The 23,110-nt window shown below is 50.6% G+C and overlaps 3 protein-coding genes across 9 annotated transcripts in view; 1 reads left to right on the top strand and 2 right to left on the bottom strand.

Annotated features, from left to right (window-relative positions):
• Window positions 1-3,587: 3,587 nt before the first annotated feature.
• LOC115946071 (sterile alpha motif domain-containing protein 12-like) lies at window positions 3,588-6,677 on the bottom strand. Of its 4 annotated transcripts, none has more exons than XM_034060565.1 (4): window positions 5,795-6,677; window positions 4,989-5,087; window positions 4,142-4,403; window positions 3,588-4,060 (listed from the first exon to the last, which is right to left on the bottom strand). In XM_034060565.1, exons 2-4 carry the CDS (start codon window positions 5,046-5,048, stop codon window positions 4,056-4,058), a joined length of 327 nt encoding a protein of 108 aa, XP_033916456.1. In that variant the 5' UTR covers window positions 5,049-5,087; window positions 5,795-6,677; the 3' UTR covers window positions 3,588-4,055. The 4 variants fall into 4 exon arrangements, with proteins under 4 accessions (XP_033916456.1, XP_033916457.1, XP_030902452.2 ...); XM_034060566.1 differs by having other exon boundaries at window positions 5,812-6,677; XM_031046592.2 differs by having other exon boundaries at window positions 5,845-6,677.
• A 568-nt stretch (window positions 6,678-7,245) lies between these two features.
• HADHB (hydroxyacyl-CoA dehydrogenase trifunctional multienzyme complex subunit beta) lies at window positions 7,246-22,223 on the bottom strand. Of its 4 annotated transcripts, none has more exons than XM_034060561.1 (16): window positions 22,028-22,223; window positions 20,318-20,392; window positions 19,917-19,958; window positions 18,033-18,129; window positions 17,372-17,416; window positions 15,855-15,954; window positions 14,587-14,674; window positions 13,842-14,029; window positions 12,662-12,842; window positions 11,622-11,743; window positions 10,170-10,249; window positions 10,036-10,083; window positions 9,556-9,643; window positions 8,640-8,714; window positions 8,006-8,170; window positions 7,246-7,376 (listed from the first exon to the last, which is right to left on the bottom strand). In XM_034060561.1, exons 1-16 carry the CDS (start codon window positions 22,206-22,208, stop codon window positions 7,341-7,343), a joined length of 1,611 nt encoding a protein of 536 aa, XP_033916452.1. In that variant the 5' UTR covers window positions 22,209-22,223; the 3' UTR covers window positions 7,246-7,340. The 4 variants fall into 4 exon arrangements, with proteins under 4 accessions (XP_033916452.1, XP_033916453.1, XP_033916455.1 ...); XM_034060562.1 differs by lacking the exon at window positions 22,028-22,223 and adding an exon at window positions 21,900-21,970; XM_034060564.1 differs by lacking the exon at window positions 22,028-22,223 and adding an exon at window positions 21,912-21,931.
• HADHA (hydroxyacyl-CoA dehydrogenase trifunctional multienzyme complex subunit alpha) overlaps window positions 22,170-23,110 on the top strand; it is a 28,579-nt gene continuing 27,638 nt past the window's right edge. Inside the window, exon 1 of the mRNA XM_034060560.1 lies at window positions 22,170-22,317. Coding sequence (XP_033916451.1) covers window positions 22,230-22,317 — 88 coding nt within the window. The 5' untranslated portion in view covers window positions 22,170-22,229. The remainder of the gene's footprint in view (window positions 22,318-23,110) is intronic.

Here is a 23,110-nt window from a genome sequence, read left to right as displayed (position 1 = left end):
AGGTGCTGTTGTCCAACTTGGCCACCTGGGCAGAAGCTGCTCATGTTCAGCAGCTGCCAGTCAGCACCCTCAGGCTCTTTTCTGCCAAGCAGCTTTGCAGCCACTCTTCCCTAAGCCTGTAGTGTTCCATGGGGTAGTTGTGGCCCAAATGCAGGACCCAGCACTTTGTCTTCATGAACCTGAAGATGGCTAGTGTGACTCTTAAAGCCTGGGGCAAAGGCAGCATTAAGTACCTCAGCCTTTTCCTCATCCTCAGTATCCAGTAGAGGGTGGAGCTTTTCCTTGGCCCCCCTTTTATTGCTAGTCTATTTCAAAAAGTACTTTTGATTATTTTTTATGGCAGTGCTATATTTTTGCCCCAACTTTGACTGCTGAGCCCAGTGCCACACAGCTCAGGCCACCCATCCAGGTTCTGTCCCCTCCCAGCTCCATGCTTGTTGGCCCATTACCAACACTATTTTAGTCTCAGATGCCCAAAACAGCACTGCAGAGCTACAGTAGCAGACATTAACTCCAGCCCAGCTGGACCCTCAACTAGCACGCAGGCACACTTTGAATCATTAAATCCTAGAAGGGTTTGGGTTGGAAGGGACCTTAAAGCTCATCCAGTTCCAACCCCTACCATGGGCAGGGACACCTTCCACTACAGCAGGTTGCTCAAAGCCCCATCCAACCTAGCCTTGAACACTTAACCTAGCTTTGAAGTCCCAGCATGGCTTCATACTTCTTCAAGAAAAAGGCACATGCTTTTGTGTTAGTGCAGAAAGAGGACTATTAAGTGTATTTCTGGAATAACTCGGGATTGCTTTCTTCCTTGCAAGCAAACAAGGGAAGCAGTAAGGCTGGCAGCATGGCCTACAGCAGGACTGCCTGCATTCTGCTTCATGGGAGCAGCCCCCTCAAGAGTGTTTTCCCCATCCCTGCCCCAGGGGAGCTGGGCTCTGGAAGAGCTTGTGCCTTTGAGAGGCTGTGCCAGGGACCAGAGCACTTTGGGTGCTGAAATTTAGACTGTAGGAGGGGCTGGGAGAGGTGAATCCCACCATCACTGCATGGGGGGGGGGAGGAAGAGTTCCCCCCCTGTCCTTGGGAACAGGGCAGGGTGCCCCACAGCTGCCCCTCGTTAGTTACCCCAGTGCTGCCACACTCCATAATGAGCGGGGCAGGAGGCAGGCACCACTGCCCAAGCTGCCCACGCCGCCAGCCCAAGGACTGCACCCCAGCACCCATTGCTTCTGAACCCCTGTTAGAGCTGACAGAACACACACCACCGAAACGGTTCAGTGATCACATCACATCAGTGATGTTCCTCAAACTATCCGTTTCAGCCTCCTGGGCTATAGGAGCTCCCGCAGGGCTGCCTTCCACCTCTCCTCTGGCCCCGACGCAGCCCAGCCCAGCCGAAGCAGATGTCAGCAGGATGTAAGTGCCTGCCCCGTTCCGCAGCCACCCCCGCTCCCGGCCCTGGCACGCTGTGCTCGGGGCGAGCACAACCATCCTGGCCCACCGTGGGACTGGGTCGTGTCCGGGGTGGGCAGGATCAGCACTTGCTGCAGGAGCGTTTCCCAGCTCGCAGCAGAGAAGGGGCTCTGCAAGAGGTCTGACCCCAGAGCAGGTAGCAGGTCCCTCCCCATCCAGCCCTGCAGCCAGGTGCTGAAGCCAGGCTTTACTCCCGTGCAGGCATCAGTCTACCCCTGCATAGCCCCGAGTCCCTCTTCCTTCCCCACAGGCTCCTGCATTGACCCCCCCCCCGCTTCCTCCCTGCCCTCCCAGTTCTACCCATGCAGCCCTCAGTCCCCTGAGCTTCTTCAAACAGGCTGGCAAGCAAAGGCTGTTTCCTGCATCCCAGGCTTAGAGCAGGGACCATTCACCCTAAACCCCTGGCATCTCTCAGGAGATGGTAAAACCCATGAAATATGAAGCAGAAGACAGACAAAATCCCTACTTTATGCTGATCCCTCATCACCCCTCACCCCCCACCCCCTCCCCAAAGCGTAACCATCAAGGTCCTACCATCTGCCTCCAATGCTCAGCACCTCCCAGGGTGGAGTCAGCCTGTCCGAAGTCCTCCCTTTATAGAGCCCGTGTTTAGCACATGGTTTCCTTCTTTTTGATAATGGAGATGGCAAGAAGCATCCCAATTTACTGGAAATCAGGCCATTTTCACAAAGCTGCAAAAGTGAAACTTGGCAGCTGCTGCCTGGAATGGAGCTGAGCAAAACAGGATGGCTGAAGGCTGGAGTGAGAGCAGGCTGGAGGAGAACGTGAGCAATTTGACGTTAGAGCAGCTTCCAGTGCCTAAAGGGCTGACAAGAAATCTGGAGAGGGGCTTTTGACAAGGGCCTGTAGGGACAGGACAAGGGGGAATGGCTTTAACCTGACAGAGGGGAGGTTGAGATGAGCTCTTGGCCAGAAGTTGTTCACTGTGAGGGTGCTGAGGCCCTGGCACAGGGTGCCCAGAGAAGCTGTGGCTGCCTCATCCCTGGCAGTGTTGAAGGCCAGGTTGGATGGGCCTTGGAGCAACCTGGACTGGTGGAAGGTGTCCCTGTCTGTGGCAGGGGGTTGGAACTGGATGAGCTTTTAGATGAGCTTCCAACCCAAACCATTCCAAGATCCCAACCAGCCAGCATCCCCTCCACTCCATGTGTTTTGTGCTGGTTTTGCACTGCAGCCGTTCGGAGCACCCAATGGGCTCCTGCAGGTGAAGTCTCTGCAGCAGAAGAGGGCTCCTCTGCCCTGTGGGACCCCTCCTATGGGCTGCCCAAGGAGAGCAGTCTCTTGCTCCAGGCTCAGCTGAGCGTGGGTCAGGCCCTGGTGGAAGTCTGTGTTTTTCTGTATCCCTCCAGCTGCCCGGTGGGATATGCTCCAGCCCCACTGGCACTGTCCCAGGAGCACTGGAAGCCCCCCACAGCTGGTTCCTGCAGGAAGACTTGCCAGAGCAGCACCTCTTGGCATCCTCCATCTTCAAGAGATGTTTAGAGGATAAAGTCTTCACCTAGGAAAAGAGAAGTGAGGCTTTTTGTGTGAAAACACATGAGCCTGAGGAGCCAATTCAGTTCTGTGGGCTGTCTGAGCCCTTTCCAGGAAGGGATTTTATTTCTGGGAAACAATGCCTGTTTCGCAAGCTAGGTGAAAAAAAAAGTAAACTCTCAATCTGCCCATGATCTGCGCTAAAATAAGCAGAAAACAAACTGTTTCCTGTCCCTCGGCTCAACAGGGCTGCCTGCTCAGCTCCCACCACATTTTCCAGCACAGCAAGCAGGCACAGATAGTGCCAGTACCAGGATTCAGGGTGCCCGACCACAGGGGTCAACAGGATGCAGCCAGACCCTTGGACCACATGAGACTCGGGAGACCACAGCAGGGTAGTGTGGGAGGAAGGACTGCTTGCCCCACTCTTCTTCTCTGGAGAATCGGGTCCTGGGGATGGATCCTGCCCTGCAGCTCACGGCCGGCCCTTTGCACCGGTGCAGAAGTTTAGGGCCAGAAAAATACCAGGGCAGAGGAGGCTGCAGACTCCCTGTCCTGGGCTGTGGTGGCTGGGTTTGGGCTTTCAGCCCTTTTCAAGGTCCTCAGAGTGGGGACCCCTCTGGACTTACCAGGACAATGTTTATTAAGACCAGTTCTGTTCTGGGCTCTGCTGCCCTGCTCCTGCCAGCCCCAGGGCACCAAGGAGACAGGTTCCTCTACACAGCAACTTGGGAACTTGTCCCCCTATGCCCTACGCCACAGACAGACTGGAGGATCACTCCTGAGGCCAGGCTGCTTCATGGTTGCAGCAGGATCGGAGACGGGGGGAGGGCTGGTAGAGTGCCCCATCGTGCCAGAGCCAAGAGGACGCCCTGGGAGCCAGCAGCCACCCTTCAACTTGTGCCACCTGGGGCCCTGTGGCCACCTCTTCCAGCCAGCTTTGGGCTTCTCCAGGGGAGACAAAGTCACCTCAAGGCTTCCTCCAGCACTGCTCCTGCATCAAGTGCTCAGTCCTAGGTACTGCTTTGTCCTCCCATGGCACCATCTGTCCTCCTGCAGTCTCCAGGACATCCGCAGTGACACTGTCTTCACTCTGAGGAGAGGTGACAATGACCAGCATTCACCCAGGGAACCAATGCCCCCCCCAACCCACATGTGGCGTGGGGATGCTCACTGCCAACGGTGCTCAGCAGCTCCTCGAGTTCCTGCTGTAGCCGCAGTTGCAGCAGCTCCCGCAGCAGGTCCCGGCGCCGGCTCCGCGGGGTCACCCCCATGCGCCGCAGGGTCCCCTCCGTCAGCCGCAGCAGGACCCGGCCCGAGACATCGTGCTCATGTGCCAGCTCCACCAGCTCCCCGGCCCCGCTGCGTGCCGCCAGCCAGGCGCCAGCCTCGGCCACCGTCCACTGCGCCACCGGGCGCTGCTTCTCCTCCAGCTCCTGCAGCGGGAGGACAGGGTGAGCTGCGGTGTTCCCTCATCCTCTGGCCTCTCACCCGTGGGAACTACAGGGTCAAGCTGTTTCCTCCGTGTAATCACAGGATTGGTTTGGGTTGGAAAAGACCTTAAAGCTCATCCTGTTCCAACCCCTGCCACAGGCAGGGACACCTGCCACTACAGGACACCTTCCACTACACCAGGCTGCTCCAGCCTGGCCTTGAACACTGCCAGGGATGGGGCAGCCACAGCTTCCCTGGGCACCCTGTGCCAGGGCCTCAGCACCCTCACAAGGGAGAACTTCTGCCTAAGAGCTCATCTCAATCTCCCCTCTGTCAGGTTAAGATCATTCCCCTTTGCCCTGTCCCTACAGGCCCTTGTCAAAAGCTTCTCCACCTGTGTCCATACCACAATCCCCTCTAACCACTCTGAACACGACCCTCAGCCTCATCCCTGCACTGATGCTGATGGCTGCACCTGCACCCCCCTCCTCCACCCATGGGGATCCTCTGTCCTCTACTGTGGGGGTACCCCAGCCACAGGTATCTTTGGGGTGGCTCCTGCCCCCCAAGCCCCTGCCCATGCTCACCTCAGCCATCAGGCATCCCTCCAGTGATGCCTCAGCCCCATTCTGCATCCCAGCGTCCATGCAGGGCAGCCGGCAGAGCACAGGGGCAGCTCAGGCTCCCTGCAAACAGGGTTTCATCAGACAGGATGCCTGTGATTTGCCTCCCAAATTCTGTCAGCCAAATACCCCCCCCCAGTGCCCCACCATGGCAAAGCACCCTATCCCATGGTCCCTGCTCACCACTGCAGGTGGTGCAGCATCCCCGAGGGGCATGCAGGTGAGGGTGACCATCCTCTTTCATGTCACCTGCTCCATGCCCCCCAGCAGAATGAGGCTGCTCACCAGGGTTCCAGTGAGGGACTGTGGCAAATCCCCACAGCCCATCCCAACACATGAGCATGCAGAGCCGGGCACACCCAGGAGGTGAGATCAGCCCTGACTTGCCCATTTCACCCACACTGTGAGCCCAACAGGGACACACCAGCACGGCACAGCTTCCCCAGCCACGGCCCCTTCCCCTTCCTCACCACCTTCCACCCCACACCTCCCATGCCAGGTCAGCGCCAAACACGCGGAGAGCGAAAGAAACCTTTGCCCTGGCCCTGCTTCAGCAGGCACAGCCCTATGCATGCCCCAGCAGCCCAGCTCTGCCCGGCATGCAGCACTCCTGAGCTGCGAGGGGCTCCCCAGCACAGGAAACAGAGGGTCAGACTCCTGCCTGGTTGGAGAAGAGCAGAGCTGGGCTTCATCTGTACCAAGGGCCAGAGAAGCAGCTCTGTAAAGGTGTTCTCCATGTCCCCTATCCCAGCTCTCTGCAGCCAACCCACCCCGTTTGCCCCAGCACCTTCTCTGCACAGAAGGGACAGAGCAGCTTCGCCTATGATGATGATGGTGGCGGCAGTGAGGGTCCTGGTGCGTGGTGAGGAAGCAGGAGAGACACTGGGAGAGCAGGCGGAGGAGCAGGATGAACCTCCAGGATGAGTCACAGCCTGAAGGCCGGCAGCCCTGCCCCACTGAGCATGCAGGAACCCAGCCACCACCTGCAACAGGCCACAGCACAGCCCCGGAGGTGGATTAAGTCCTCCAAGAGAACTATGGAAATGAGCCACTATGGAACAGGCAACATCCAAACAGGGCCACAGAGCTGCTTGGGCTGCCCCAGGACACAGCAATGCACATTCACCTGAGCTGTGGAAACATTTCACATCCTATCAGCTCACCTCCCAGCACGAGCTGCACACAAGCCTTGGCTCCCTGAAGCAACCCCATCCACAGCTCTTCCCCAGCACAGACACAGCAGCCCCCCAGAGTGATAGTAAGGCAATCACCCCTCCTGCACCCACTGCTGCAGATAGGCTGGTGTCCACATCAGCAAAGCAAGCAGCAACATGGGGGTTAAAGACACACAGAGAAGGGAACTGGCCCCTTCACCCCTCAACCAGGCAGTTCCTGATAGCCTCCTTTACCCACCATCCACACAGCTCCCACAGCCACCTCCCAGTACAGGATTCCCACTGCAGCACGAGATTTCCAATCAGGAAGAAGCCAGAACCACCCCGTTACACCTGTCCCTTATCTCAGGTGTGCCTCCTCCACTGCTGAATCTCAATCGTGTCAGATGCTGGCAGGGTGAGATCAAGGTGCCATGAAAAGCAAGTCACCAAAACACCCTCAAAAGCATCTCTTCTTATGATTCACTGGGCCAGAGTTCAGACCCACCACCTCCCATTTCGGAAAGGGGTCACCTCAGAGCACATCCCCTACAGAAACCATCCCCAACCTCTGTCAGGTGAGGGAAGGAAGTTAGAAAGCCAGACTATTTTATTTCCTGATTTATTGTGGTTAACATCAGTGACACTCATTTGTTCAGAAGTGATTTGCTAATTCCAGTGCTGTCCGGACACTGCGCAGCAAACCTCCTCCTTCAAAACCAGGTCAGCCAACTCAGCCTGAATCCATTCCTGAAAACAGTCGTTACTCCCCACATTAATTCCACCTAAGCCCACTGACCTCCAGTACCTTCCATTCTCCTTATTCCCAAATTTAATTCTCCATACATGGCTTTGGAATCATCCCTCTATTCCACAGGGAGAGAAATCCTGCTTAATGAAGAGTTGCATTAGGAATCACAGTGGTTACAATGAGCCACAAGAGGCTAAAAGCTACCTTAACTTTTACTCTCCTGGAAGTGGAATATTTCTTAGACTGCATTCATTAGTTGAAAATTACCAGCTGAGTAGCTAGAGGGGATTTATTTATAAAGGCCACCAAAAACCCCTTCTGAGAAGGATTGTAGGATGTTTTATTAGTGCATTGAAATGGCATTGCCAGGCACAGGATGGATGAATACCAACTCAGCAGCCCCTTGTCCCACTACTGAGGGTAAAGCTCCACTAACATTGCGTGGCCCTGGAAGGAGAGAGAAAGAGAGGGAATGGTCACAGAAAAGAATAACCATCACAGACATGCTCGTGATGGGAGCTGCCATCTCCTGAACACCTTAACATAAAAGGGGAGATGAAAATCCAGCACTGGCTCACTGAGAGGATTCTGCCAACAGCAGTTTGATGGCTTTGGGACAGCAGAGCTGCTCCAGGCTGGGCAAGGAACTGGAGTACCCCCCAGCCAATGCATCAGGCTGTCCCAAGCGCCAGGCTAGGAACACCAGGACCCTTGGGTTACAGAGTACCAGCTATGCCAGGTCCCTGTGGAAGTGCCACCAGTCACTGCAGCCTCCACCAGACTCCCATCCAAAGGCCCAAAAGCTGTAGGTAGTCTCACCCCCATTTTTCTAGTTAAGTTCTTTCTTCCCAAGGTGAGAAGAATGACATTCACAAACCCCAGCTGATGATTCTGAGCTGGGCTGGAGAGTCTCTAAAGAGGAATGAGGCAGATGGAGCCCACTGAACAGAGTCAGAGCATGTCAGGGACACCCACTGTCACCTGGCGTGCCAAGACAGGATTTCACAGCACCACCAGGATCAGAAATGTGGTTAACTCTCCAGAGGGAACAGTGCCTGACCCCAAAGCATCATTACCTGCCCTCCTGCTGCACAGGCAGCAACCAGGCCGTACTGCCCTCCCTCCTTCTTCAACCTGTGGGCAGCAGTAATGACCAGCCGGCAGCCAGTGGCAGCAAAAGGATGGCCCAGTGAGAGGGAACCGCCCCAGGTATTGAACTTCTCCAGAGGAGGGGCTCCAACCTGCGAGGACACAGAGGGACACATACCATCACCTGCCTGCATGGAGGCTGCTTGACCTACTCCTGACACCACCAAACCTCCAACAGCCCAGGCTGCCCTGCAAAGTGTCTGTTGCCATGGACAAGTGCCTGAAGACAGGACAAAGCTGTGCTAAAGGCTTTGTCACCTCACCTGCAGCCCAGCAGGGATACTCCAGACTCCCAGAAAGCATGCAGGAGGACTGGCCCCCTCCCACTGTCTTTAATTCCCATCTCCAATAATTTCTGTTATGACTTCAGACCTCTACCTCCTGCTGACAATGGGAATTCCATCACTCCCAGAGAAACTACTCACACTGGGATTTGCTAACTCAGAGGACACACAACAAAAGCCATGCTTTGCAGCACCACACACCCTGCTTCAACAAGGGACTCAATAAATCCTCAAGTTATGCTAAACTGAAGATTAAAGTGTCCTGATTATGTCTTACCTTTGACTTCCTGCCCATGTAGTTTTGTGCAAACCAGTCTGAATCCATAGCCTTCAGGTTAGCCAGGATCTGCCCCTGAAAGGGAGGAAGCATGATAGTAACAAGAAAGGGCAGGCTCTGAAGAAAATCTACGGATAATGCTACCAAGAGGGAGATATCCCAGGACTTGCTACAACCACTAAACTAACACAGCCAAATACAGGCTCAGCCTGTTAATGTCAGCTCAACCTTCGCTAGAGAAAGGTGCCATCCAGTAAGTGAGCCACCTCACCATGGTAAGATGGATTCCCAATCCAGTTAGCAGGTGATGTGGTTTCTTTCATACAAGGGTCCTGGGGAAGTACAACTATTTTTGTTTATATATTATATTAGAAGAATCTGTATTCCTTTGGTGACTTCAAACAACAAAAGCCACTCTTAGTGTCGATTGTGTCCATATTAAATGTTATATATTTAAAATATATACAGTACTTCTCTTCAGACATGAATGTAGAATTACACCTATGTATGTTTAGTGAAGGTCTTATCAAGAGCTTTCACCAACACGAAAGCAGATGCCTACAGAACAGCTTTTTACAGCTGGAGGTATCCTTAGTGCTCCAGCTGTACTGTCGTGCTTTAAAAGCCCAGCTGGTAACTCAGAGCCAAGCAGCCACTCACTCACCCCTCTTCTCCTTCCTCCCCTTGCTCCCAGAGGGATGGGGAGGAGAATCAAAAGAATGTAACTCCCACAGGTTGAGACAAGAACAGCCCAGTAACTAAGGTATAACACAAACCACTGCTGCTGCCACCAATAATGATAATGATAAAGGAAAAAACAAGGGAAGAGAATACAACTGCTCAGCACCCGCAGACTGATACCCAGCCTGACCTGAGCAGTGACTGGATGGGTAGTGCTCTAGTGCTTGGTACTTACAGCAAAAGCTTCATGGAATTCAAACACATCGATATCAGCCATGGTCAGACCCGCTTTCTCCAGCACTTTGGGAGTAGCATAGGTTGGACTGAAGAGAAGTTAAGAAACAGAAGTCTTACATGAATACATTTCATCACATCATCGCCCCCTTTTTCCACAGCAACCCATGTTACATTCCCTAGGTCCATGGTACAACTCTCTGCTTGTCTAATCAAAATACAACCCCAAGTAACCACTGCTAGTAACACCACACTGAGATGCCTCCCAGCACACCAGGGTGGGGATGTCTGCCACAGCTTCTCTCCCACATTCACTACCTCACCCTCCAAGTCACACCTAGCACACCAGCTCTGGCTCCTCTGCCAGAGAGCCTGAAGATTAACATCTCATGAGACACTTCACAAAAGAGAATACATATAATGAAAAGTCAGGCTGCTGGGTTAGTACAGACTGTTAGGGCTTTTGAGCATCGGCACCTACCCCAGTAGCAGCTGGTCCTTTGGATCTTGGGACACATACACGAAGTCCCTACACAGGAGAAATGCTATTAGAAAGAGGAGGTGAGAGAAGCGAGAGCAGGTGTCAGAGGCCATGCAGAGCAAGCCCTTTTTTACCTTAGGTAGGCCTTCGGTTTGTAGCCCAGCGCCAGAGCTTTCTCCTCAGACATAAGCAGAACTGCCGAAGCACCATCCGTCTGAAAGAGGCAGACAAGAGTGAGGTCTCTGCCTGAAGAGCAAGCACACTCTGTGCCCAAAGGGAGCCTGACAGCCCTCTTGCAGAGCTGCTGGCAGGACAGGACCTGATGTTTTCAGGTCTTCCAGGACATCCCCCTATGTCTGCATGACTGAGCTGATAGATGGGTGTGTGGATGGAACACGACATTAGCACACACATTGCTGAAGCACTTTCTTACCGTCAAAACCCACACAGAGGTGCCTAGGAGCCCTTGCCAGTTTTATGGACAAGCTGGTTACCTCACCCACCTGTCCACCTGGCTCCATCCCAAACCCAGAGTATAATTCTGGGATGACACAAGCCACAGGCTCACGACATTGCAAAAATGAACATCACAGCTTTGGCACACAGTGGTCAAATCAATTTCTGGAATAACAACCTTAGCTGCATACAGACTGGCAGCAAGAGTGCACCAACAGCATTTCAGATATTCCTACACCAAGGTTGCAGACTCACCAGTTTTATGCAAGTTCCCAGAACCACTAAGGAGTAAATAGCATTGCTGCTGAAAGGGCCCCAGCAGTAGTTACTTTCTTCTTTTTAAGTGTTGATCAGAAACTGTGAAACAGCCTTTTAAATACATAACAATCTGACAGGGCTGCATGCAGGAGCAATGTAGCCACCTCAAGACCTCAGCTGAAGACTTTCAGTGGCAACCACCTTCTGCTGAGTCTCAGAACTGGGGCTCAGAAACACCTCACCTGTCTGTCACAACTACCTTAGATTTCAGCATCTAAAAAAAAAAACTTCCTTTAAAAATGCCAAGGAGAGAAAAAGAAGCATATGTAGAAGAGAGTTCATCCTAACATAGAAGGATCTGGGGAGACCTTAGAGCAGCTTCCAGTGCCTAAAGGGGCTGACAAGAAACATGGAGGGGGACTTTTTATAAGGACCTGTAAGGACAGGACAAGGGGGAATGGCTTTAACCTGACAGAGGGGAGATTTAGGTGAGCTCTTAGGCAGAAGTTCTTCCCTGTGAGGGTGGTGAGGCCTTGGGACAGGGTGCCCAGAGAAGCTGTGGCTGCCCCATCTCTGGCAGTGTTCAAGGCCAGGTTGGACAGGGCTTGGAGCAACCTGGTCTACTGGAAGGTGTCCCTGCCCATGGGGCAGTATGATGAATCCTCATGAGGCAGCTACAGAAAGCAAACTGGTTAAGAAAGACCAAAGCTTCTGGGGGTTAGTTACTCATTTAAAAATAAAAACTCCAAGTTCACCAAAGGAGAAAACTCTTTCTCACAGGTTACATCAGCTTGATCTACATGCCTGTGTGAGGCAGAGGGTAACCTGGAGACTTTTCCCCACAGGCTCACAGTGATGGGAACATGTATTACCAGGAAGGAGGAGTTGGCAGCTGTAACAGTTCCATAGGGCTTGACAAAAGCCGGCTTCAGCTTGCCCATCTGCTCCAATGAGGAAGGACGGATCCCGTTATCTTTGGTAACTGTTTCTTTGCCTGTTGATGAAAAACAAAAAACATTATTTCAACTATGAAAGTCAGCAACATACATGAATTTGTGGGAGTATGTGGCAGGGGAATGCAGAAAACTGCTTTTTATGACAAGTGGGGGAAGGGAAAAGGAAAGTCCATTAATCCATTTATGGTATTACCATAAATTCCCAATTTTAGTATAAAGATGGTAACCCACACTCTACAAAAGTAAGGCCTTTCTAGGAAACTATAGTGCAAAAGTGCCCCAAATGAGCAGGTATCACAGAATCACAGGAAGGTTTGGGTTGGAAGAGACCCTAAAGTTCATCCAGTTCCAATCCCCTACAATGGGCAGTGACACCTTCCACTACAGCAGGTTGCTCTAAGACCTGTCCAACCTGGCCTTGAACACTGCCAGGGATGGTGCAGCCACAGCTTCTCTGGGCAACCTGTGCCAGGGCCTCACCACCCTCACAGTGAGGATCTCCTTCCTAATATGAGGAAGTTGAACCAGCTGGGTAGTAAGTTGGTTTCAGCTCTTCCTACCCAATCCCTGACTCAGCAGACTGAGATTTTACTGGGTTTTCTATTTGTTGTTAATAGCTTGGCATATAAAGATGGGTTCTCTCACCCGAGTGGAAGAGCAAGGGGATTCATGGTCCCACTATCCTGATCTTCCATGCTCTATCACCCTACTAGCATGGATACAAGGTGTGTGCGACAAAATTTAGATGTGTAAGGATATGGTTATATATTTAGATATGTGCGTTTAGAAACATTATCCTGTGTCAGTAGTTTTCCTGGGAGAAACAGCAGAGAGTTAAAATCCAAATTAGATACATACAACATTATGAATCTCGTCCCAGTACTTCTCCTCATTTTGTAAATAAAGTGTTTATTCATTAGAGTAGTGCATGCTAGCAATGAAATGTGCAGTTTTACCTGGCACTTTGAAGGGTACCACATCTACTAGCATCCCTCCATCCTGGGCTTTCTTAGCTAGTGTGTGTGAACGGAGGGCATATTCATCCTGCTCCAAACGGGATATGGCAAAGGCAGCAGCCAAACGATCAGCAGAGTGCCCCATAGTCTCGCTGGTGGAGAACTCTGCCACAGCTGGAAGCTACAGAACAGAAAAATTAAGTTAGCAATCATAAACACCCATCCCTGGGCAGTTATATGGAGTTCAAATGTTGGTTAATCATAGAATCTTAGAATACCAGGTGGGAAGGAACCAGACTTTCTGGGCTAAGGTGAAACACCACATCCTGAGATCTTAAAACTCCTTGTCAAATACCTGCTTGAGCAAAACCAGGTGATTTAATCTTCTTCCAGCAGCACACAGGAAATCCCTGCATGCATTTAAGCCTGCAATTTTTATATCTACTCGGACTTTGGATCTCTGCTGTGTGTACACTCTGCTTCCTGCACTCCTGCTAAAGGCAGCCCAGACACAAGCAGTTTTATTGTGGTGAGGAGGGAAGTGTTTTCCCTTCCCATCTTCACGATGTTGTAATTCACCTCTCTCATGACCTCTGACACAGAAAAGAGTGGCTCCCTCTGTAGCAGAGTCCTGACACTAACTAATCATCAGACTCCCGTGCCCAAATATGGGAGCTAAACATATGCAGTACCTGGCAGGATCTGGCCAGGAATAGTAGTCATAAAGGCATATTTAAGGTGCATTAATCAAAGGGTTTTATTAATACACTGAGGATATTCCTCTCTGATATTAAGCACGTTACCTCTATTATCTAATAAAGTTCTTCTGAGCCTTTAGGACCCCTGTAAAAGTTTTATATTTATGGGGAAAAAGCTTCTGCTTCTGTAGTTTCCTAGCAGTTTGTCTAGGAGTTGCAGAAGAAAGGAGGTTTTGAAAGATGGTAGGATTACTGAAGACCAACATGTAAGAAGACAAAGAGAGAAATGCTATGAGATGCATTAATCAACTGCAGGTTTAACCCGAAGTACAGGACAAAGATCCAATACAGGCAAACCACAGGCAACCGCCTTACCTTTTTAAGTCCTCTCTGCTGGGGCTAAATAAATTATCTAAGCCAACCTGTTTTGCACCTCGAGAAACAGTTTAGCTGAGTATCTTAATGCCTGAAAAAAAGATTACCTCAGGAGCAAAGTAGTCAGGGCGAATTTTGGAAATCACGGCAAGCTTTTGGCCCAAGGTCTTGGCTCGGTTAAGAGTCAGCATTGTCTTCCTCATCTTCCTACTGTGCCGAATGGGAACGTCTGACATTAACTCCGCACCCCCTGCTACGACGACATCGCACTGTCCAGCTGCAATCATACCCACACCTGCAGAATGAGACAGAGTTGCCTGTCAGAGCTGCAGGGGGAAGTAACACTGACCCATTAATGCCTTGGATGCTACATTTTATTTCCTTCAGCCTCTGGCTTTAGCCAGGTTATACAACTCTGCATCACAGTGACTGACTGGGCTGAACAGACATTTTCTGAATCATACTACTTTTGAAGCTTTGCTTCCACTTCTCTCTGTCACACAGAGCAGTTGGGAGAACACACCCAGCATTCTGAGAGCGGGTCTCAATTTATTTTTCTCTTTTTATGGTAAGACAAAGATGAAAGGTGAACTTCCAGATCATGATGGAGCCCTTGCCTCCCAAGCTATCACAGTCACTGAGCAGGGACTACTGCTGAATGCAAAGTGTATCAAGCTGCTGGCAGGTCTACAGCAGACATCCGATTCATAGAATATTTTGTTGGGTTTTGAACAGAAAAGCGTTCTTCAGATGCTTATTTATACACACTAAGTGCTGCAAGTTAAATGCAGGATGTAGAGGAGCTGCTGAGCTCTTCTTCAAACCCACAGCTCGTTTTTCCAGCCAACATACCTGTGGTCATAGCCTGGTTGGAAGAAATACAAGCCATGGTGACTGTATGGGCTGGAGTTTTGTCAGAGAAACCGGCTCCCAAGGCAGCCTATGAGCAACAGAGATTGGCTGTTAAAACCTGCACCTTTTGCTTCACAGGTCAGAGCTACCTTCTGCCCAGCAACACACCTTTCCAGACTAAGCTGAGAATAAGCACATTGAGGTTTCATTCAGCCAGTCCCTGCAGCCGTTCATTCCCTCCCGAGACACTGGGAATAGGAGATGGCAGCTGCCCAGGCTCTCAACTGCATTATGCACACAGTCACTGCCCCCCCACTAATAAAGAGACAAACTAATCACAATTTAACACCCCACAATTTGAATTTTCCAACTACTTGACATAATTTTTGCTTCACCTTATTTGCTTAAGGCAACACGTGAAAGGATTTTAGATCACTCAGTACAAGGCACTGCGAGACATTTTACACAGAACAGAAAACATTTCCTGCACTTTAGAATGCAGCGTCTTGCTTGACCCAGCTGAGAGCACAGCCTCGCACTGCAGAACTGCTCCCAGCAAGACCTGCCTCAGCTGAGACGTGGCCAACTAGTTTAAAGTTCAACAGTTGTTCCCAAGTTAAAATTATACCGCAGCCTCATCTGACTGGCACGTGACCAAAGCAAGTATTTGCATATACATAAAATGGACTTGGAGAGCTTCACAACGGCCTGTTTCCAGCCCAGGTTACATCATAGTTTTATCAAGTTGCAGAGAACAACAACAGAGGTTTGAGGTTACAGAAAAATCACATGCCACCTCTGTAACTTCAGTGGAGTATAATATGCATGTATGTGAATTTTGTTTTCTGACTGCCAAAGAAAAGCGCAGCTAAGCTATTCCCTTTCAGATCACTCAAGAGCCTCATCTGATCAGCCAAGTAAAATAAATAAATACCAAAATACCACAGTAAATCAATCTATCACAGCACACGCTGTCCTTCCCAAGTACCTCAGGCAAGGCAGCATTTGAGTCACATTGGTAATTAAGAGCTGAGTGATCAACAGTCCTTAATAAAACCTTCCCTTTCAGGGAAGAATCAAACATTAAAATACAGGCAGATTTCAACAAGAGACAGGATCCCACAGTTACTTGACAGACAGAGCTGCACAAGTCTCAAATCACATTTAAATGAACAATAATACTGGAATTTTCTTTTTTCCAAGTATTTGTCATCTTCATACTAGCAGCAACAATCAGACTCACAGGAAAAATGCTGCACAGAACCCACCTCTCTGGCCACATTACTTGTTTTCACCTCCTGGATAACTGTGCCATAAACAATGTAATCCACAACATCCCTTGGGACGCTGGTCCGGTTCAGTAACCCCCTAAGAAGATTACAACAAACAGTATTTGCACCACATAAGCAATAAATTTATTGCAGCCCTCAGACATCCCCTTTCCAGCAGCTTAGCTGGAGAACAATGCAACAACGGAGCCACGTCACAAGGAAATCCTGTGTTTAGCTGTACTTACTAAAAAGGTAACTGACTACAGACTGAAAGTAACCATGGCAATAATACAGATTTTAATGAAAACAACTACACCACATCCTCACCCCTCCCTAAAATAGTTGTTAGTATTTCCCCAACTTGGGGTATTCTGATATCAAAATTAAAGGAAGAGGGCTTTAAGAGATAATAAAGCAAATTAACTGATGTAGGAACACCTAAAACTTCAATAAGGTGCACAGAAAATAAGCAATGTGAAAAGTATTACAAAACATATTGGATGATTTGACAGAAGATCTCAACAAACAGGCCAGCACAGCAAATCCCACTGCCAGCAGCGACTCGAGGCCCTTGGGATTCAAATGTAGTTTCATGCACTACAAAATACCAAAGAAAGATGAAACTAAAGGCACCCGAAACCTAGAATGGTTGGGTTAGAAGAGACCTTAAAGATCACCTAGTCCAAACCCCCTGCCATGGGCAGGAACACCTTCCACTAGACCAGGTTGCTCCAAGCCCTGTCCAACCTGGCCTTGAACACTGTCAGGGATGGGGCAGCTACAGCTTCTCTGGGCAACCTGTGCCAGGGCCTCAGCACCCTCACAGGAAGAACTTCTTCCTAAGATCTCATATAAATCTCCCCTCGGTCAGTTTAAAGCCATTCCCCTTTTTTTCTGCAGCACACTAAAACCCCATCAACATCCAGGGCACAGCCCTCATATGTGACTAACACAGTGACTGTCAACCAAATCAGCTCTTTTCTTGGGCCTTGAAATCTCCTTCCCCATGCACCCAGTAAAGCCTTCTCTCTTTTTAACAGCACTTTGCCTTGCACCTCAACCAAACTCACAGCTAATGGCCTATAGCTTTTGTCAAATCACTCCAGAATGGAAGAGACAGGCAAGATGATGGAATCTGCTTGTTATTCTTATTGCCATTTAGTTTTCTCAAAATGGCAGGGTTTTTTTTCAGGTTGTTTTCCCCAAGTACACCTCAACAGACAGTAGCTATGATCTCTGTATTTAGAAAACTATAGAGTTCAAATTAACTAAAATTTGCCAAGTAGGAGAACAATGTCACCTCTTCGTAACAACACCCTTTAGCACAAGCCTGTTGTAAGCCCTACTGCTTAAGCCACCTATGAAGGTCATGGTGGACCATGAAAAATGAAGTGCCTGGATGTATTGTTTAGAGATAAAGCTAGAGCCCTGGCTTTCAAATCTGTTGAAGCTACTATACCAACACTGAGACACCAGCGAGTTTTCTGGGCCCTTCTACTATTTGATTTACTTACTGCAGTGCTGCTCTTGCTAGGTCATGTGGCATAAGATCCACGTACCTGGAAGTTAGAAGAGGACATACTTAGGGGTGTCAGAAACCAATCCAGAGGTCTACTTCACTGCAGTAAGCACGTATCAGCAGCAAAGAGCCAGTGACATGCCAGAAATGCTCCACTGCACTTATAACCAAACAATTAATATCCCAGGTTGTGAAGACTCTGTGTATAGGCCACCAGGTAATTGCTGTACTAAAACAACTGAAAAACAGCAGTAACAGAATAAATACTCCGTCCATCCTAAGAGCCAGGTCTTGTCTTAATTCAACTATGAATCTGGTGGCATAAAAGTCTAGGAAGAGTCTACAGCAGATTCTGCACATGTCCTGCAATTCTGTGAAATGCATTGCTTTATCTGCTATAGGTTCACCAACAACTTCCTCTAGACATGCAGCATAAAACCTCACTCTTCTTAGAACTCATACACATGGACTATCTTCTTCAGATCATGTTTTTTCATTAGCTTAAGCTGGAATAACAGTAGCAGCCTGACTTACTGCCACCTCAGTACTTTTAGGCATAATAACTACATTAAAATGAGCAAGTCAGGCAACCCTTTTCACAGAAAAGAATATACTATTAATCAAGTCAGCATTTATCTTCTTATTTTCACACTTACGTGGTGCCAGACTGCAAAAATGGAATACGGACACCCTCCACCACAACAATATTCTTCACACCACTTTTGGCTAAGGTCTTCTTAGTCTTAGGCTGGACTGGTAAGAGAAAAGCAATGTTAACATGAATACCAGCAAGCTCAAATTAAGACCCTGTAAAAGGTACTACAAAATTAGGAAAATTAAGTCTCTTTTGGTGTGTAAACCATTAGCAGAATAGGTAGGTCACCTGGTTGTAATCTTGTCTCTGGCTAATTATGTGATCTGTGAAAAGATTTAACAGCATCCCTCATCAGCAGATTCATCTGCAGCTACACTGAGGCAATGGCACTGCTCTCTAGGCACCTAACTCCCAGTCTCTGCTACCACTGACAAGAATACTGCATGAAGCAATGCCTCTGAAAATGTTGCACAGCTTACAGCACAAATGACGCAGACCAAATTCAAAAGTCTGAATAAGATCTCTTGCTTGGGGAGCAGCAAGAACTGTGAAGAGCAACCTACCTTCCATAGTAACTGCCTGTGTGTGTGTTCTTGCTGCATGGTAAAGGTGAGAAGGTGAGATGATTCAATGGAAATCAAAACACAGCTCAAGAAGTCAACTTTCACTCTCAGAGGAAAGCAGTAACAAGAGTAGTGTGTATAGTTGCTGTGGGTAACTTGCTACTTCTCCATAAGGTGTCCGAGCACCTCGGGCTCAAGGTAAAGCATGTCATGACACAGTGTTGCTTAACAGCCAGTGCCAGAACTCTTCTGGAGTGATGATTAACAAGGAGTTCAATGAGAATGTCCTAATGCAATCAGGCCCGCAAATCTTAGTGAGCGTATATGGCAGCATGGGGGCAGTTTCTTTTCCAAGCAGGAAAAGGATGGAGACACATAAAAGCAAATTAAGTGCAGCTAAATACTTTGCTTAAGCAAGTGAGGATGGAACTCTGCCACTGCTCTTGGTTCTCCATGTAAAGCCAAGAAGACGATAGGGAGCTACTGTCTAGGCCTATTTCCAAAACCCATGCAGCTTAGAGCATGTCACCTGAGCAACTCCCCCCAGTGAACCCCAGAATGCTGGATCACCCCAGCTGCTAGCTAAGGGCCACAACTAAAAACCCCTGTAACTGCATGTGCTGAGCAGCTCTGACAAAACCCGAGTCTCTTACTGGTCTTGCTGGAGTTCAAAACTAATTCCACAAGCTTCTCCTTGTCATGGACAATCTCCTCCCCTCTGGGTAAGTGATCTCCTTGTGCCCAGATGGTTTTTACAGTCTGAGCTTAGCATTTTAGTTTAAGTTCTAGAAATAGCAAACTGTCAGGTGATGATGGGACTGAGCTCTGGACCAGGCAGAGATGCTGAGAGTGAGGGGTATGCAGAGGCTGAGAGTATTCTGCTGCAAACAACAGTTTACCTGCAATTTTACTTATTTGCAGCTTTTGTGGAGCACACAGACTACTTACAGAATGGTTTGGGTTGGAAGGGACCTTAAAGCTCATCCAGTTCCAACCCCCTGCCACAGGCAGAGACACCTTCTACTAGACCAGGTTGCTCCAAGCCCTGTCCAACCTGGCCTTCAACACTGCCAGGGATGGGGCAGCCACAGCTTCTCTGGGCACCCTGTGCCAGGGCCTCACCATTCTCACAGGAAACAACTTCTGCCTAAGATCTCATCACAGTCTCCCCTCTGTCAGGTTAAAGCCATTCCCCCTTGTCCCATTGCTACGTGCCCTTGCCAAAGCACCTCCCCAGTTTTCTTGTCGGCCCCTGGTCCTCCCAGAGCCTTAAGGCAGTCTGCACTGCACTTCTGAGATTTAAGTAGAATGAGGCTCTGAAAAAGGAGGCAGCTTTAAAAATCATCTCCTCTAGCACAGACCCACTGGTGTTTTAACTTTACCTGCTGCTTGTAACGGCGAAGAACAACTGAGTGATCGAACAACTGAAAATACAGAAACAAAAAACCAGTCTGTCAAACCTGAAACATTAAAAACATTTCTAGTTTCTGTAAGAACTGTTTGAAACATATGATAAGGTCATAGGAAGACAACTGCATCTAAACACCCCTGAGGTATTTTTTAGTTTGCTCACAAAACTAAGTTCACATTACAACATAATGTTCCTCCTACAGCTAATGTTGGAACTGACAAATATGGTAACGTTGAATTAATTTTAAAAAAGTCATCTCTATGATGACATCAGAACAGAAATTCAGATACAGCATCTGTCCCAAGCCCAACACTTAAACCAGAACTGTATGACCGCCCAAGTCAAGCTTTCAATAAATATAAAGATACTTACAGCCCCTGGCAGCCCATGCTGAGGAAGCAGGGAGGTTTCTGATGGTGTAGGTCAGCATGCAACTCATCTTGCTGTCTAGAGAGTTGCAGAAAGGCTGGTATTAGTCCAACCTGGTTTATTCTGAATAGTTTCAAAAAATCTGCCTGCTTTACACAGAGCTAAAAAGTGAAGAACCAGAAGACACTCCAAGGGCAGCAGCAGGGAGAATTACTTCCTTTCGCACTTTCTGAACTCATGAAGAGCCTGGCTTAGGACTGTGGCCTGCAAATGTTCTTGTAAATAAACAGTCACCTCCACAGTGACCCAGCACTGTATGAACAGCAGCCAGCGCAGTTTTCAATTCCACTCATAGTAACTGTTCCGCCTCTTCCCTACTGGAAAATTGTCCAAGTGCCCAGCTAATCTCGCTGCCAGCGTGACGCTCCTGACACGCTCTCCTTGGCACATTATGCCACTACCCTTCGTTTTAACCTCAATAACTTCTATTGTGTATCCCCACGGGAAGCAGGATGAGTTGGTGCCTCTCCCCAAAGCTCATTCCAAAACAGAGTTTTCCCTATAAAAAGATCCTTATCTGAAGTTTATCAGCAGAGATCTAGAAAACAGATTTTCTCACTGCCACCCTCCTGTGGATCAGTTCTCTGTCACAGCACTCTTGCTCCACATGTGCCAGGCTTCCTCCCCACACCAGGCTGAAGATTTTCAGAGAATCAGAGAATGGTTTGGGTTAGAAAGGACCTTAAAGCTCATCCAGTTCCAACCCCCTGCCACAGGCAGGGACACCTTCCACTACACCAGGTTGCTACAAGCCCCGTCCAACCTGGCCTTAAACACTGCCAGGGATGGGGCAGCCACAGCTTCTCTGGGCACCCTGTGCCAGGACCTCACCACCCTCACAGGGAACAACTTCTGCCTAAGAGCTCATCTCAATCTCCCCTCTGTCAGGTTAAAGCCATTCCCCCTTGTCCTGTCCCTACAGGCCCTTTTCAAAAGCCCTTCTCCAGATTTCTTGTCAGCCTCTTTAGGCACTGGAAGCTGCTCTAAGGTCTCCTTGGAGCCTTCTCTTCTTCAGGGTGAACAACCCCAAATCTCTGCCCAACCAACAGAACTGCTCCTCTCCAGGTTCCCAAACCAGACCCGTTCCCGCACAGCCGCTCTCACCTGACCTCCCCCGCCCCACGCTCCGTCCCCCGCGCTCTCAGAAACCAGCTGCTCCCCAGCACCCCGAAGCGCCCTCCACACACAAACGGACCTGGCCAAGGCTGTCCACCCCACGCACAACCCAGACCCACAACGCACCCCCTCCACGGCCACGAACACCGCACTCACCCACAGCACACCCCGAAACTCAGTAACCACCACGCACACGCACCTATCCCTCACATACAGCACAGCTACGGCCCCCTCCACCCAGGCGGGGGACACGGGACACCACAAGGTGCCACACGGGACACCACAAGGCACCTCACAGGACACCACAAGGTACCACACGGGACACCACAAGGTACCACACGGGATACCACAAGGTACCTCACGGGACACACTGGACACCACACAGACTCCACAGCCCCCCGCCGCTCACCTCCGCACGCACCGCCACTGCCACCGCCCTCCGCGCCGCCACTCACTAAGGACCCCGCGCTCGCCCCACCCTCTGGGCAGCACACCAGCCACCCGCCTGAGGAATTCCACCTATCCCATAGCCCTTACCCGCGATCTCCCTCCCTCCGTTCCCTCTCGGTACATAACAGAAACGTCCACGGCCACACGGAGAGAGGAGAAAAGAGAGGAAGGTGGGAGCTGGTGGTGGCCGAGCGGACAGGCAGCTCCTCGGCGGCCGTGGGAAGGGCGGAGACGGGGCGGCCAAGCCCTCGAGCGGCCTCTCCCTCATTCGACCTCGCGCGCAGGAAAGATGGCGGCCGCGGTGCGTGCTATCGGCAGCCTGGGGCGCTTCACGGCGGCCGCCAAGTACAGCCCGTCCTGCCGCCCACCGCCCGCGGGTGAGCCCGGGGCAGCGGGCGCGGCCTCTCGGGGTGGGGTGCGGGACGCGGTGTCGCGGAGGGGGCACGCGTGAGGACGGGCCTGTGGCGGGGTGCGCCTGCGGCTGGGCCGTGGGGTGGGGGTCACCGGGCGGTGCGGCCTCGGTCTCAGCGGGGGTCGGCTGCGAGAAACGGGCTGTTATCGGGGAGGGGTCTCTGAGGTACGGGCGGGGGGCGCTCCGGTCTCCGCTGCAGGTGCGAGGGGGGGCTGCCGCTGCGGAGCTCTCCCTGTGTGTGCCTGTGTCTTGTGCCAGGGTGTTGGCTCCGCGGCCCGTGAATCGCGCAGGAGGATCCCTGGCATGTCCGTATCCCCTGCCAAGGTTTCCCCAGGGCAGGTGTCCGTGTTTTCGCGGCCCACCGCGGTGTGGGGGTACGCCCACGGGAGAGACACTTCCATGCCGGTCCCCAAGGCAGGCTCGTCTTTGTGTGCCCGGCCATGGTTCCCATGTCCTTGTACATGGGTACGTTTTGGGAATCCATCTGTGGTCCTGGGGGGGGGGGATCCTGTGACCCTGCTTTGGTTGGAGGCAGGATTGTCATCGGTGTATGAACTGATCCCCAGGATGAGAGTGTCCTTGTCTGCATGTGTGCGTGTTCTCGATGCCCCTGGGGGTAGAATGTCCCCATGTCCTTGGGTGTCTGGATCCCGGGGCTGTCCTCCAGGCATACAGGTGAAGCTATCGGAAGCGGGGATCCCTGTATGGGTGGGATGCTTCCAGGCATATCAGCATCTCTATGCGTGCCAGGATCTGGC

The sequence above is a fragment of the Melopsittacus undulatus genome, chromosome 3 (assembly GCF_012275295.1).
Source record: "Melopsittacus undulatus isolate bMelUnd1 chromosome 3, bMelUnd1.mat.Z, whole genome shotgun sequence".
Taxonomy (NCBI): domain Eukaryota; kingdom Metazoa; phylum Chordata; class Aves; order Psittaciformes; family Psittaculidae; genus Melopsittacus; species Melopsittacus undulatus.
Note: the sequence above shows the minus strand (reverse complement) of the source record. Positions and strands in the feature narration are given on the sequence as shown.

Bases quoted from the DNA above. Each gene is read 5' to 3' on its own strand.
- LOC115946071 (XM_034060565.1), bottom strand. From the start codon at position 5,048: ATGGACGCTGGGATGCAGAATGGGGCTGAGGCATCACTGGAGGGATGC. The intron at 4,404-4,988 runs GTGAGCATGGGC...CTCCCGCTGCAG, and splicing joins AGGGATGCCTGATGGCTGAG to GAGCTGGAGGAGAAGCAGCG.
- HADHB (XM_034060561.1), bottom strand. From the start codon at position 22,208: ATGAGGGAGAGGCCGCTCGAGGGCTTGGCCGCCCCGTCTCCGCCCTTC. The intron at 18,130-19,916 runs GTAAAGTTAAAA...TTCTCTTACCAG, and splicing joins TTCGCCGTTACAAGCAGCAG to TCCAGCCTAAGACTAAGAAG. The intron at 12,843-13,841 runs GTAATCTTTTTT...TCTGTTCTGTAG, and splicing joins CTGACTACTTTGCTCCTGAG to CTTCCAGCTGTGGCAGAGTT.